Source organism: Vicugna pacos, chromosome 3 (genome assembly GCF_048564905.1).
Source record: "Vicugna pacos chromosome 3, VicPac4, whole genome shotgun sequence".
NCBI lineage: Eukaryota > Metazoa > Chordata > Mammalia > Artiodactyla > Camelidae > Vicugna > Vicugna pacos.
In genome coordinates, this window is record NC_132989.1 from 70863734 (window position 1) to 70879703 (window position 15970).

A 15970-nucleotide genomic window follows, 5' to 3' on the forward strand; every position below is an offset into this window, starting at 1 on the left:
ACATAGGGGAGCAATCCTCTCAATATTCCTACATTCACTTTACACACGTTTGTATACTACCCCATTCTGTGAATACACTTGCAAAGATATTTCAAAAGAATTCTGTATAATGTCACAAAAGATGAATACATGCAAGTTTCTGACAGCCCCTTATATATCTGAAATTAGTGTTTACGTCATCAGAAATTGACATGATATACATTTCATATAAATGAATATCCATTTTGATATGCTTAAGTAAATACCAGTTTACAAGTGCATTTAACACCACAACTGGGATATACAGAGCAAGAAAGAGAGAGAGACTGATTATACTGATGCCATTTATTAAGTTAGCATTTATTAAATACACATCCCAAGTCATATAGCTATTAAGGGTGAAACCACTAGGATTCATACCAAGGGACTTTGGGCTTGCTCACTCTAAACAAATTAAGAATCATCACAGTAGCAGAAACTATATGATTATTTAATAGGTCTGACAGGAACATTAAGCCAGACAGGCTAATATGATCAATTAGTAGTCAAAAGTGGGGAGTGGGAAGCAAAAAAAAAAAACCCATTCAAAAGGGCAAGCAGTACACGCTAAATTGGAAAGGGCTTACAGACGCATTTTAAAATCTTTTAAATTTCTGAACTTCATTTAGGGGATATGCTGAATGTCACACACATGGTAGTAACATTCCCCCCACCCCACCCCCCCAAAAAGGAGAGAGATCTATCAATTCATAATACTTTTAACATGATAGCACATTAATAAGTTTATATAACTTGGTGGAAAGAGAAGAGCAAACAGGACAATATTTTTCCCTTTAAAATTCCAGATAGCCACTGTTTTAACTAAAAAGACCTGGGGCAAATGGCCTGCAAGGATCAGTATAAGTAGAATTAGATAATAGGATTAGAGGAAAGGATTTATCACTGTCAGGTGACAGGAGTACAAGTTACCTTTCAGTTTACAGAACACTAGTTCAACTCTTACAGTTACCTGTATATCTTTCTCACCTTGTTTGCTGTTACAATCTCCTTTAATGCAGACTCCAACTTCTCCCCTCTTTTTTTTTACCTTTCACTATTTTAAAATCACCCACAATAGTCAGCATGATATCCTGCATACTGTATGCTTCTTGAATTAAATTATTAATTGAAAGATAAGGTAAAATACATTTTAATTCTATTGAATGCCTTCTATGTGCTGAGCACTACTCTGAGGACTAAAAATAGAAAAAAGTTACAAAAAATGGCTAAAAAATTTTAAAAACTCAGGTTTTAGTGGAAGAAAATAATATATGCAGTCTAATACATCAATTTAAACATTTATCATGTGCTATGCCTTTGAAAAGAAGTAATATCTGTGTGGTACTTGACAATGAGATTTTCATACATGTTAAATGATTTTTCCCTTCGGAATGTCCCCTCTCCTGCCCTTACATTAGAAACATACTATAATGCAAATTATATATATATGAGATATGTCTATCATTTCTAGGCAGCCTCCCACTCCCAACAAATCACAGAAGGGATAGACTTATATTCCACAATTTCAGGAAGAGTTGATTAGAGCATTGGCTGGCCAACTTCACCTGTTTCTTTTAAGAATCTGAACTAAGAGACACTGAGAGAGCCCTGAAACTGAGGGTAGTTAAACCAATTTGGACAACATGCAAGATAAGAGCTGAAAAAGACAAGGGAATTGAGATTAAGAACACAGAAAACACAGAGATGAAAGATACCATGAGGCCCCAGAGATGAACACAAAAACACCAAGTCCTCATTTTCCAAGTTTCCAACATGTACGAGGCCTGGCTGAGGAGTCAGAGATCACAGTAACATTTCTTTACTTGAATTACCACCAATGTATCTCTACCTCCTTCAGTCAAAAGAATCTTGATAAGACAGGTAACAGTAAAGTATCTAACTGGTCAACCAAAATAAACTGACGGCTATTCCCAATGTGGTTCATTCTGAAATTGTAACCTCCTACTACAATCTCCTTCCAATAGCTTGCTAAAATGCCATCCTATCACCATCCTCTGTCTTCAGTGGTGACGGGGGACCCGGACATACTACTGGGCAGTGTAAACTAATGCAACCTTTACGATGACAATTTGACAGTATTGCACTGTAAAATGTACATATTCTCTATTTCAGCAGCCCACTGTTGGGAATTTATGCCCCAAAAAGAGCTAGACAAGTACACAAAAATAAACTAATGTTTCCTTATAGCATTTTTGTAATCTCAAAAAAATGAAAATTTTTGATTGTCCATCAAAAGACGAATTCTATGCAGGCATTAAAAAGAATGCTATGAAATGGATGGTCACAATATACTGTTAAATTAAAAATGCAATTTGCAAATGGTATAGTCTCTCTCTCTTTCTCTCCCTCACCCCCGCCCCCATATATATACACACACAGAAACATGCACAGAGATACTCACACAGATCGTCCAGTCCTTGAATGATGATGGGGTTATGTCCCAATAAACCCATTGTAAGTTGAAAATACATTAAGTAGCAAATGTATTTAATACTCCTACTGGATAACAGAGCTTAGCCTAGCCTACTTTAAACACGCTCAGAACACTTACAATAGCATGTAGTTGGGCAAAAATCATCTAACACAAGGCCTATTTTACAAAAAAGTGTTGAATATCTTATGTAATTTATTTAGTAACAAAAGTGAAAAGTATAGAATGGTTGTGTGTTAGTTGTTCACCCTCATGATCACGTGGCTCATTAGGCCCTGTGACTCAGAAGAATCACACCATAGGTTGCTAGCCCAGGAAAAAGTCAAATTTCAGAATTCAAGGTACAGTTTCTACTGAATGTTATTGCTCCCACACCATCATGAAGTCTAAGAATAATAAATTGAACCAATTTAAGTAGGGGACTGTCCATATACATTTATATTCTGAAAAATATAAATAGTACTCTTAGGGAAAAACAGAAGAGAAATGCTTAAAAAAGCAAGTATATTCCTATCTCAGTATCTCAGGGGACCGGTTACAGGACCCCCTGCAGACGCCAAAATCCTTGAATACTCAGAACTCTTATGTGAAACGGTGCAGTATTTGTATAACCAAATCAAAGCCTCCTACATACTGTAGTTTTAAAAAATTTTTATACCAGTTGTTAGTTTTTATTTCATATAAAAAGAACATGGAGTTTACCAAAAAAGAAAAGAAGTATTCTGTGAAGAGATACATGACTTGAATTCTTATCCATTGCTAAAGTCAGAGTCTCCTGTAACACTTTAAATCACCTCTAGCCTACTTGTAACACCTCATACAATGTCAATGCTATGTAAATAGTTGCTGGTGGGCAGCAAATTCAACTTTTGCTTTTGGGAACTTTCTGGAATTTGTTTTCTGAATATTTTCAATCTGAGGTTGGTTGAAATGGCAAATGTGGAGCCCACAGACATGGAAGGCTGGTTGTACTGTATTTCGCTGCTTCAATACCCGTTTTTTCATATTTTAACATATCTAAAACTGGGACGCTTCTTCCTGTAATCCTTATCAGTGAGACAGCAGTTGTGACATAACTGTCACGACCCACGCATCAAAGCATGGATAGGTATCAACAGTTTGGGGAAGACAGCTCTGAAGACAATGATGGGGCATTTTAAAGAAATTTTGTAATCAATTCTCTTGATAATAAAGAGGAAAATCCATGGGAAAACAGGGACATTATCAATGCTAAGTTGAAAATTAATTTAGAAGACTCTAAAGAGATTAACTAGCCTTTAATTTATATAATTTATAATTACCTTTTCTTCTATCACAAAAGTGATACATACACACTTGCACACCCATACTCACAGGGATATAATTTTTTTTCCTATGCAAAATGGTACAAAGAAGATAATTCAAGTGGTCCACAATTTCACTACCCCGGAATTATTCAAGACATTAAAATAGGGCAAAAAAAATCAGTTGTATTATTCACAGGCTATAGTTTGCTCATCTGTATTTTACTTTTTAAACTGTGACTATTCATAGATAATTACCTCTATTTCATAGATTAGTATCTCTAAATTTGCAAAATCATGTTTCTTATGTAAATCCCCAATTTTTAACTGGTTGTGTTTCAGTTGGGAACAACATTATAAAGATTATAAAGAATTTCCAGGTTAGCTAAAAAGGACTATTTAACTCAAAATGCAGCTTCAACATAATAAATACAGAACCTGTAAGTTTTGCTATGGACTAAATTGTGTTCCCGCCAAATTCATATTTGAAGACTTAACTCTCATTGTGACTATATGTGGAAACAGGGCCTATAAGGAGGTAATTAAGGTTAAGTGAGGCCATAAGGGCAAGGTCTTAATCCAACACGGCTGGTGTTCTTATAAGAAAAGGAAAAGGGACCAGAGTCACCCAGTCTGTTGTATTTTGTTATGGCAGCATAAATTGACTAATGAAGGCACTTTACAGCATCATTTTAAAAAATTAGACAATGTCTTCAGTTTCAACATGGGACATCCTCTCCTGCTGTAGTTCTAGCATCAAGGAGAAATATTTCCTTCTATGCCTCTACTTCCTGATCAGTACAATTGCAAAATCCTCAGTTCCAACACCTTTGGGTTTTTGGCTTCTGTGTCACTGCAGTAGGAGTGGAGGGCAGGCAGGAAGGCTTTGAGACTGGTGTTTAGTGGAGAAAAAGGGAGAATGAGAGGAGGTGGGAGATGAGGAGACAGAAGAGAAACTGAAGAACTCTAGTGCGATGAGAATCAACACTCAGTCAGGATAGCTGCGCTCAAACCGCAACTATGCTCTTCACTGCTGTATGATCTTTGAAAAGTTGTTTAACTTCTGTATGTTCAGTTTCTTCATGTGAAATGTTAGAAATAGCAATAATAATATAAATAAAATTGCAATAATAAATTCTACATTGGGGTTAAATAAGACAGCATACATGTCAGGGCTGGGTAAATGAAAAATGTTCAAAATCATTAGTTGAATTAAGAGCATAGTCACTCTGATATACTCATCTATAGGATATATTATTTATTTACACAATTATTCCTGCTTTTAGAGGTATTCTGAAGAAAAGGATATGATCTTTAAAATCAGATAGGCCTGTGTTCAAATCCTAACTCTGACATTTAGCAGCTATTTGACACTGGGTAAGTTTTAGCTGCACTAACAAGTTACTGAGCTTTAGTTTCACTCATTACCCTTAAAATGAAGCCAACAATGCTCACCTTATGTTGCTTATAAGGAGTAAGTTAGATCAGGTATGTAAAGTGCCTGGCCAAGGCTAAGATTTAATACTGTAAAGATGTTATTTTCTTCCCAAATTAAGTGCATTCTTAATCCAAATTTCAATAGAATGTTTCATGCAATTTGACAAGGTGTTCTAAAATTCACCTGGAAAAGAAGGTATACAAAAATATCCAAATGAAAAAGAACATCAGTAGTTTTGCTGTTACACATATGAAAATAGTATAAAGTTAAGTAATTAAAACAGTATGGAATTAGCATAGGTATAGACAAATAGATCAATGAAAAAGAATGGAGTCCAGAAACAGACCTAGGTATATTGAGATTTTGCATATCAGATAAATATAAGGGTAAAAATAGGCTATTAAAATTAAATAAAGTGTTGAGTGAAATGGCTGTCCTTTAAAAACAATTAAACTCCTACTTCATTTCATAAACAAAAATAAATCCCAGGTGGATTCAAGTTCTAAAAGTTGAAAAAAAAAAAAAGGGAACTCCTAAAAGTGAAAATATGGAACACTTAACAAAATAGTTGGGGAAGGCTCTAAGTAAGAGAGAAAACTCAGAGGCTTTCACTCTTACCATAGAATAAAAAGAAAACTCATGTATTTTATATATTCTTGTATTGCAATTTCTTCCCATTAACAGAAATGAAGAGCATCCCAATCCGTAATGTGATATTTTAATCAGTATACAAAAATCCTACAGGGGGAGAGTATAGCTCAGTGGTAGAGTGCATGCTTAGCATGCACATGGTCCTGGGTTCAATCCCCAGTACCTCCACTGAAAAAAAAAAATAATTAATTAATTAAAAATACCTAAATAAACCTAATTACATGCCCCCCCCAAAAAACAAAAATCCGTCTGTACTTAAAAACATTTTTCAAATAGTCTTGTAAGGACAGAGAGACAATGGGGCAAAATCTTTTTTAAAAAGGCAATTTCTCTCACATGAATTCTAAATACAATGAAACAATTTTCTACTAATTAAGTCTGCACTTAGTGATGTGTTGGTGGTTACAACCACACAACTTAGAAATGCAAAAAATATAACAGAAAGTTCAATTTAAAAATAAACATACTATGCTTCCATGATTCTAAACTGCATTAATGAATTGGATTTCTTAATAGTTCGTAATTATTTACTTAAAGCTAATGACCTTTTAAAACCTAGACCTTAAAAGAATCAGAGATAGGATGTCAACTATATTAGGTAACTGGAAGGCAAAGCAAAAATTGATACAATATTCAACATTCTAAAGGTATAATTTAGTAATTCAATAAAGAGGGGGAAGTGTGCTAAGTGGGTTTTTGTCCTTTTTCACTTTTGAATGACAAAATTGGGATTATGTTTTAAGTAACATGTTGAGAAAAAGGTATTTTCAAAGGCTTTCTCTCAAAGTTTTATTCATCTGAATGGCTCTCAATTATGCATTGTCACTTGAGTTCACAATGGAAAAACGATTTGTAACTTACAACAGATCTAGCATCTTTAAGTGTCAATTTAGGAAAATAAAAGATATCATATGTACTCCTTAGAGACACTTTCTTTTCATCATTCCATTTTTTCCTAAAGATTCCAGTTAGGCTGATCTCTATCACTACCAGAGCTATTTCTGGCCATTCTGCCTTTTCCCCTAAATTCAAAACTTCACGTCTATCCTCTCACCACCCACCGTAAGCAGGTATTCTTTCTAAGTGTTTAATAAGGAGTTTTACTGTTGGCAATTATTAGGAAATTATCAGGACTGAAAAGTAGCCAACAAGATAAAAGAACTGAAGCTACAAAGTTAAAGACCTCATAAAAGTTATCCTTAAAAGTTCTGTGCAAAAAGACAACCTACACAACATCTGTTAGATCTTTTTGCGTTCCCACTAATCAATTATAGCCTTAAGACAAGGCCAGACTCCAATTGCATAATCCCTTATTATTCAATAAGATTGTTGCCCTTTAGTCTTTGTTACAAAAGAAAGTTTCGATTTCAACCTTTCCGATCTTTCAGACAGAAGTAGGTCATTAGAGATGGTTAACCTGGGTCTCAGGAAGACACTCATTTACAACTAAGAGAAAACTCCAAGCTCTCATCAAACATTATTTTACTTTAAAAACTCTCCAACGTCCCTTATTCTCTGACATCTTCCAAATTACTTTGCACAAAGTAAAAACTCTGTAAAGCTAACAACGTGAAGTTCTTGGTCTGGTGAGAAGGAACTAAGAATTTTTCTTTCAAAAACAGGTAACATCAAGTGTGAAGTCTTAACTTCCAAAGAGCGAGATGGAAGACCTTCGAAATTTGCAGAGGCGGTATGACCGTAAGAAACGCCCTTGTCATTACAGAGGTCGCAAACCTCTGGCCCGCGGTTGAGGCAGAAGCGCCCGTAGACTTCTGCCCGGGCATGCCGCAAGATGCTCCCGGGCTTACGGGAAGCCACCATGGAGGGCAGGCCCGGCATCCTCAGCAGTTATCTCACGTCGGGCCCGCAAGCCCAACAGGTTCGTCATAAACACTGTAGGCAGAGACAAAAGCGCGACCAAGGGGACGGGTCACGCAACTGTCAAACGAAGCCCACTCTCCCCTTGACGGTCCCCAAGGCGACAAGCCTTCCCGGCGCGGATCACTCACCAGTTGCCTCAGGGTCGCGACTACAGCTCCCAGGAGGCTGCGCGGCTGACGGAGCAGCGCCCTTCCCAGAATGCAGCACGGCGGCGTCCCCATCCCTCCTTCTCCTTTGTCTGCTCCTCCTACTTTTCTACCCGGCGTCACCCGGGAGGGCCGGAGGTAAGTAGCGGGAGGGGACTCCGCGCTTCGGCGTGTCGCGTCAGACGCTGGGAGGGGGACGGGGCGGGGAGCGGGGGGAGAATGGGAGGACGAAGGGGAGGGGAGAGGGGAGGGGAGGGTAAATAGTGGGCCAGGCAGGAAGATGGCGGCGGTAGCGGAGGTGTGAGTGGACCCTGGTCTCTGCAGCTCGATTTTTCTCTTCTTCCTCCCCTTTTCGTTTCCCCTGAGGTTGGCATCGAGGGGGCTGAGTTCAGGTGGCGGCCCCGGGCGCAGCGCAGGGGTCACGGCAACGGCGGCGGCGGCGGCGGCGGCGGCGGCTGACGCCTGGAAGGGCAGGGTTCCCTCGCCGCTCGTCCTCCTTCCCCGGTCCGCTTGGTGTCAGGAGCGGCGGCGGCGGCGCGGCGGGCGGACTTCGTCCCTCCGCCAGCTCCCTCCTGCACCGGAGCAGGCACTCCTTCCTTCGCCATCCCCCGACCCTTCACCCCGGGGACTGGGCGCCTCCTCCGGCGCAGCTCAGGGAGCGGGGGCCGGTCTCCTGCTCGGCTGTCGCGCCTCCATGTCGGATAACCAGAGCTGGAACTCGTCAGGCTCGGAGGAGGATCCGGAGACGGAGTCCGGACCGCCCGTGGAGCGCTGCGGGGTCCTCAGCAAGGTGAGCCACCCGCGCAGCGGAGAGCCCCATGCTCAGACTCACCTGCCGCGCGCGAGACGAGCCGCTGAGGACTTGGGGTGGGGCTGGGCGGGAGACACGGACCGTCCCGGGGCGGGGGCTGCGGAATGTGCTGGGGTGTGGGGCTGAGTTCTGCCGCAGGAGTGCCCGGGCCAGGGCCGAGGTGGGGGTGGGGGCAGAAGGGGACTATCTTCCTCGCCCGCCCTGGGGCTCGGCGGCCTAGGACTAGGGAAAACGTCCCAATCTCTGATCCAGTTTGGGAGCGGGATGCGCAGCATGTCTTGAGACCCAGGCCGGCAGCTGTCCCGGGTATAGGAATTTGGGGTGGGCAACAGCCGTATCCAAAGGATTGGATATGAGAACGATGCAAGTCAGACCTCTCAAACAAGCTTATTGCGGAGGTGCCAAGCAAAGTAGACTTGGGGGTTTTCTGCAGACGAGGCTGTTTAGACGGAAGCCTTGTTGCTTGGTGCCGAAGTCCGAGGTGGTAAACGGTGCCCGGTTAGATGCAGTGAGAGATCTCAATGAGGAGGACTTTTGTACTTTCCCCCTCACCCTTTACCCAGTTCGGAGAGGAGCTATTGAATGGGCAGGTGATAGGTACAAGAAATATTCGTAGTGACTTGGAACATGTCAGAATGGAGACGACCTTTAGTCCAGGAAGAAGAGCGTTTATTTAACAGTAAAATATTCTTGCAGTCAGTGGGCCAGAGTAAGGAAAAGACATCTTACTTTTCCTGTATTTTTAAAAACAAAATACGTCCCTTTTCCAAAATTTTTGTAAAGCAGATAGTTGTATAATTTGAAAGCTAATTAGTTAAAACGGATGAGGCCCTTTTAAAGAGAAAAGGTAGGTAATCTTTTCTTTGGTTAGTATATGGTTTGGGGTTTGTTGCTGGGGTTTCCCCCCCCCCAAGTTTTTTGCTATGGGAAGATCCACATTGCCTTTTTTTACTTCCTTCTCTCTTCCTGTTAAACTTTCAGAAATGGCTGGACCTAGCAGTTAACTTAGAGAGGGAGAGCAGGGGCCAGTCTCTCAACAAGCTGGTCATAAGATACTAGGTCATGTGCAGCCACTGGCTGTTAAGAAATCACGCTGCTTCCAATATACATACTTGGCTAAGCGTTTAGACATCGTTTGTGGAATCATTTAATATTAGGCTTTTATATTGTCTTGAGAAGGCTGAGAAAGGACCTAGGAAAAACATTTGTATGTCGGGAGTAAAGCTTTTTCTGTATGCAAATAAAAGTTACAGCATGTGTTGTTATTGGGATCATTATTGGAATTTAAGTGAGAAGTTTTCAGTAAAGTGAAGCTCCCTAGGGTTTCTTTAGATTAAATGTATCTTGTAATTTAGGACTCTGTATTGAACACGCTGTAATAGATATACGTCTTCTTTTGAAATTGTTATGAAATGGCCTCTGCACAGTGATTCTGATAATTTTATCACTTTTTTCTCATTAAAAGAGAAGCATACTTCAAATTACTATTGTAGTGGTGTTAAGTATTTTACAAAACAAGCTGTACTTTTGAACTGTTGATCATGACTTTTTTGGAGGTAGCGGAATTGGAGTGACTGGTAGAGTCACCTGTGCTCTGAGTATGCACTGGATCTGAGTTGCACAGTATGCAGAGCAGTGTAGTAGGTGTATACTTTGTGACAAAAAATAGAGTGTCTCCTTGGTGTTTAAGTGCATGGAAGTGTAGTATCTGACCACTTCTGTGGTGGGTAAGTAACTTCAATGTTGCTGCATACATAGACTCAACAGGGATGTAGGTTTTGGTATTCTTATTAACAGCTATGAAGGAACTTCCCTGAAATTTAACAATTTGTGGTTACATATAATGTTTTTTGGAAGCTTTTTAATCAAGAATATTTTATATTGAGTGCATATTTTAAAATTTAAATTACATATATATTTTGAGCCTTTGCATTCACCTGATAATTTAAACAAGAGTTAGAACTCAGCATTTGTTCTTTTCCTTCTGTTAAGTAATGTACTTAAGTCCCAATACTAACTTGTCCTGTTCCCTCCACCCCTACTCCGCAAGTGGAGTGAATTTGGAATGGTGCACTGGGAGGTAAACTTATATTAGAAATATACCAGCCCAAAGTTTCTTATTATATATAGCCTATTTTCTACAGACTTGCTTCTTAGGCATATAGGTTCCAAAAATACTGGATAGACAATAATTGTAGGTGGTTTTAACAACTATCAGGATGATTGTGGATGGGAAAAGATTCATGCCTTAGTAGGACTTGAGAGCAGCTAAGCCTGGATAAAATAAATCTCATTCAGTTTCTTCTGGATTCCCTCCATCTTTTTACCTTATCTTTTTCTCCACACACCTAACTATTGGCTGAAATTCTATCCATCTCAAGAGTCCATCTCAACTGTTCTTTCCTTGAAGCCTTTTCTTATTTTCCAATTATACCAGAGCTCCTTCCCTTGAATTCCTATAGTGTTTTATTAGTAACTTGCTTCTGACTCTTACTATAAATGCATTTTTTTTCTCTTGAATTTATGCTTGCTGGACTGTTGGGAGCAGGAATTTTTGATTCTCCTGCAGTGTCTACAAATTGCCTTGTCTCTGTTAAAAGTAGAAGAGTGAGGGAATGTCATGAGGGTAGAGAAAGGCAAAAATCTGTCTACTGACCGTGAATGGGAGTTCATATTTTCTGAGTAAAGGGTCCTGAAGTTTATATAATTTATTGGGTTCTGTATAAGAAAGAAATATAAAATTATAGACACAATTGCTGGGGCCCCTTCTATCACTCTGGATGGAGTCTGTTCAAGTGAGCATTGCTGAAGATTTCTAAGCTTCATTAGCTATGCATAACTCTGCCTCTAACAGAAAATACTGCATGCCTCGCAGTATTCTAAGTCTATTCTTGTTTAAACAACTAAGAGGTGGAGTTTGACAAAGAGAGAGGATAAGTAACTTGACTACAATCACACAGTTACTAGCCTTCTGAGAGGCAGTAATTGGAAGTGAGGTAGGGTTAAGTTATGCCAGTCTAACAATTCGTATTATAGGCAATGGAGAGTTGTTCCTGTAAGTTTTGGAGCTGGAGGCTCTGTGAGGTTAATATGTAAGATAAGTAAGGAAAATATGCCTAATAAATAAGATTATGTAAGTTTTGAAATTAAAAAGCAGATATACCAAAGGTAAGGTTTTAAAGCCTTCTCAGGAATCTAGGAACCTGATAATTTGGTTGGATTACTTGAAAATAGAGAGGAGGAGTCATATTTAAGGGTTTAATAGGAAGAAAAAATAAATTGGAGTTGGTGATGGGCTATAAAGATTAAGAAGAAAACAGTCAGGTGTTTAGCATCTCCTATGAATATAGTAGGTATATTCACGATTTTATCCAGCCATTCAAATGACAGGGCAAAGAAACTGAAGTTAGAAAAGTTAAATAACTTTTCAAAACTCCTCACAGGAATAGTTAAGTAGTTGAGTCTCTCTGATAATGTATCTATTCCCCTGTCCATACCCTGAGCCAGGAACCCAGAGCCAGGTTTGAGTCTGAGTGACTGGAAGTGGCAGTATAGCCAAGGAAATAGGAACATAGAGAGGAAGTGCACCTTATAGGGGAAGGTAAATTCAGTTTTGTATGTAACCATTATCATTTCCAGTTGATGTCTTAAGTGGTGGCAAACCACAGGGAGTTAAAAATAAGGAAATAATGATTAGAAAGCCCTTAGGAAAGAATGAATTAAATTACCAGCACAGATAAGCTCTCAGGGAGGGGTTGTAATGATGGAATTTAGAAGATTGAAGAGCTGAACCATCTCAAACTTGTTGAATTAGGCAATAGGAAAGTAAAGATTTCTCTAAGCCAATTCAGTATATTTTTAACAATCCATTTAGATTTATTTTTTGTCAGATATTTTTTGAATTAGCAGATAGTTTTTGGAATTGTGTGTGCTTAAAACCCAGAGCATAAAAATATGCAATAACAAGAATTCCCGTAGAGGTTACATTTCTGCCTTTGCAAGTTTATTGATTGTGATCTAAACTGTGCAGCAGCCAAGTTTGAGCAACGCAGAAACCTTTTATAGGTACTAGAAAAAGATAATCCAAGATTGGGTTTTTTTGGTGGGGTTGTGGGGGATAACCAAGGATGGTTTTGAAAACCAGTTTTATGTTTGTATTACTACTTGAGTTCGAAAAATAGATCTTTAGAGAAACTTGGAAAATGAATTAACTTTTAAATACATAATACTGAGTTCTGTGGAGTTAAAAATAAAGTTGATGCAGACTTACTAAAGATTAACGATCTACTATTTTTACTTTAACGTAGTTATAAGCATCATAAATTTTTATGTAGGAATAACTTAACAACAAAAAAGAGTTTGGGCCATGATTGGCTTTGTACTCTTGTTGATTAAGAAGACTTCATGTAGTACTTGGTGTAGGAGAATGAGAAACTGTTATTACCAAACGTACTTTCCTGTTGAATATGTTAATTATGGCAAGGACCCAAACAATTTAAGAATGAGGAAGATAGTGAGAAGGGGAGGATGAAAGCATACAGAAAACAGAGCAAAATTTTTACCTGAAATGTGCTTCAGTTTTATTCCTCAAATGTTAAAAGAAAATGTGTATTTTATTTACTTTCTATTTTATTTACAGTTTTGTAAAAATTACTGAAAATCATATACAATCTAGAAAATCCTAACTTTTCACTTTTTTTTTTTGTTTACTGTTTATAGTAAAGTTAGAACTTTTCACATTTTGGTTTTAAAATTAGGTTGACTGCTATTTCAGAAAGTTTGCATTTCTAAAATACTGACTTATTTTTTCCTTTCACCTCTCTCCTTCTCCTTCAGTGGACAAACTACATTCATGGATGGCAGGATCGTTGGGTAGTTTTGAAAAATAACACTCTGAGTTACTACAAATCTGAAGATGAGACAGAGTATGGCTGCAGAGGATCTATCTGTCTTAGCAAGGCTGTCATCACAGTAAGTACTCGTTCTCCTTCATTCAACTAATATGCACCAGAAACCTATTCTGGGTGCTTGGGATATGTCTATGAACAGAATAGATTAAGATCCTTTTCCTGTGGAGCATACAGTCTAATACTTTTTTTCCATAAAGTTATTTTAGAGAGTAGTACAACATACTATTATTTTATATAGATATGTAGTATTTATCTAGTTGGTTATAGCACGCCCTTAAACAAGGGCTTCAGAAAAAAAAGATATTAGATGACTTCATATCTGATGAAACTGGTACAGTTTCTTGGTGAGTTACTGAAAAAGTTAAAGCAGGAAAATAAAAAAGATACATATCTTAATATTTTAAAATTTTGACCTAAAATATATAAATCTAAATTAATTTGCCACCTTTTTGATGTAGTGCTAACAGTATCTCTTTGAACATGGAATTGAGAGATATTCTTTTGTAATTAGCATATTCATAATTCGTAATTTGCAGTTTCCAATTTTGATTCTCTGAAGTGGAATAAAAGCTTAAAGATACTTTTGAAAAGCTCTAAATATAAGTTCCCCTTTTGGGCTTCTAATGTTTTTTCCTAATATTTTACAGATGTCTCACCTTTATTTAATTTAATACCTTTTAAAAGAATGACTCACTTTTATTGAGTCATTCTACTTAGCTGACATTCAACTTAGTTTACATAGAAACAACTCTCTTTGCACTTGTATTCCCTAGACTTACAAAATGTTTAATTAAGTTATGTAAGGACTATAGCAAGTAAACTGGCATAAACACGTTTGGGAACAACCAACTGACTTGTTAAATGGGTGACTCAACTAGTGGGACAGAAGTGCCTGAATATACTAAAAACTAGCATACTAGTTGAGAGTGGTCAGCATATCATGGCATATTTAATAAATGGTGAAAAGTGTTGATTAAGGCAGGTCAGTTAAATGGAGGTCAGTTAAGGGAGCTATTGTAGTTAAAAGTCTAAAATGAGTATGTTAAAATAATCATAAATTTTACTGATGTTCAAAGAGAATTCATGTTATGATAGAACGTATATTGTTTATAAAAATAAATGGTATATTTTGGATCTATGTTGATGTCTAAATGTGACTTACATATGTTTGTGTTACACATTTGAGGAAATCCATCATTTTCATACATCCTGCCCCTCTTATATGTTCAGAGTTTGAAAACAAAAGCTTAATTGAATATTGACTTGGAAAAACTTCTATAGGAGTTGTTTGAAATTTTCAGAATGAAACTACTACTCTCCATTCTTAGGGACAATTTTAAAGAAATAGTTTGAACAAAAAGACTTTATTTTGACTGGTATGTGGTATGTAATAATGTAATTTTAAAAATTATATTTAATATTTAGTATTTGGGGTTTTATTTCTCTTGAGATAGATTCATGCTAGAAGGAAAAGTTGTGAATAGAAATATACTTTATAATCTTAAAGTGTTTTTCCTTGGTTCTTCTCCTTCCTAATTTTGCATAATGTTAGATGCTTGCTAGTTACAATGCTTGTTTGACTCTTTGAAAATAGCATATTGATTGGTAATGTGAAAATGGAGAGGAATGAAATTTTGTATCTTCTTTTTTTCGTAAGTAGTAATATTCTTAGAGTACCATGCTAGTTTCTGTGGAGTTATAGTTATCTTGTCTTAAATTATAGACTACGGTACTAGTGCACGGCTTACTTGGGGAAAAGAAGAAAAATTTTAATAAATACTAAAATTGGATATGCTTGTGAAAAAACACTGTATTAGTTCTTTGTAGATTTTTTGTTGTTGTTAGATCTTTATTTGCATACAGAATTTCCATTGTGGTTCATAATCAAAGAAATGAATAGGAAAGTGTAAAATTTGAAGCTTTGAAAGGACCTAGTGGAAGTATTTACTGGGCTATGTGGTGGTAGATAAGGTCAAAAAATATAAATGAAGCAGCAGAATCTGAATGGTAGTTAGTCTTTGCTACAGTGAAACAGGTGTTAGGGGGAAACCCAAGCGTTTATATTCCTGAACTCCTTCAACTTTGTTCCCATTCTGTGGGTTCACAGGTTCACTGTTAACATATTTCAAGGAAATTACAAAATATAGGTGAATTTAGTGAACTTCTCAGAATGAAGTTTACAGAGTATGTATTTGAGTTAAATTTTCAAAATATAATAACCTCTGTTAAATAGATATCCTTTGTTTGTCTTAAATATGGGCTATTATATGTAGCATTTCATCTCTGAAGAGAAAGAGTAAACTTGAATTTGTGCACAGGACATCCTTATGAAATTGGTAGCATTCGTGTTTGAGGAAATCTGGACTTGAAGAATTGTGAC

General features: G+C 37.6%; 2 protein-coding genes across 5 annotated transcripts in view; one reads left to right on the top strand and one right to left on the bottom strand.

The window, feature by feature from the left end:
• Positions 1-8120, bottom strand: part of POLK (DNA polymerase kappa) — a 62903-nt gene extending 54783 nt beyond the window's left edge. Inside the window, exons 1-2 of one of the 3 annotated variants that reach the window (XM_006197587.4) lie at positions 7852-8120; positions 5209-5374 (exon numbers count right to left, since the gene is read on the bottom strand). The gene's annotated coding sequence lies outside the window, so the exon portion shown is untranslated. The other 2 variants (XM_072958509.1, XM_031674897.2) reach the window with 2 other exon arrangements.
• The window catches only part of CERT1 (ceramide transporter 1), a 117084-nt gene continuing 109035 nt past the window's right edge, over positions 7922-15970 (top strand). Inside the window, exons 1-3 of one of the 2 annotated variants that reach the window (XM_015245598.3) lie at positions 7922-8007; positions 8248-8659; positions 13517-13651. In XM_015245598.3, the coding sequence (XP_015101084.2) occupies positions 7922-8007; positions 8248-8659; positions 13517-13651 (633 nt within the window). Of the gene's footprint in view, positions 8008-8126; positions 8660-13516; positions 13652-15970 lie in introns of those variants that run through there. The other variant, XM_006197586.4, reaches the window with a different exon arrangement.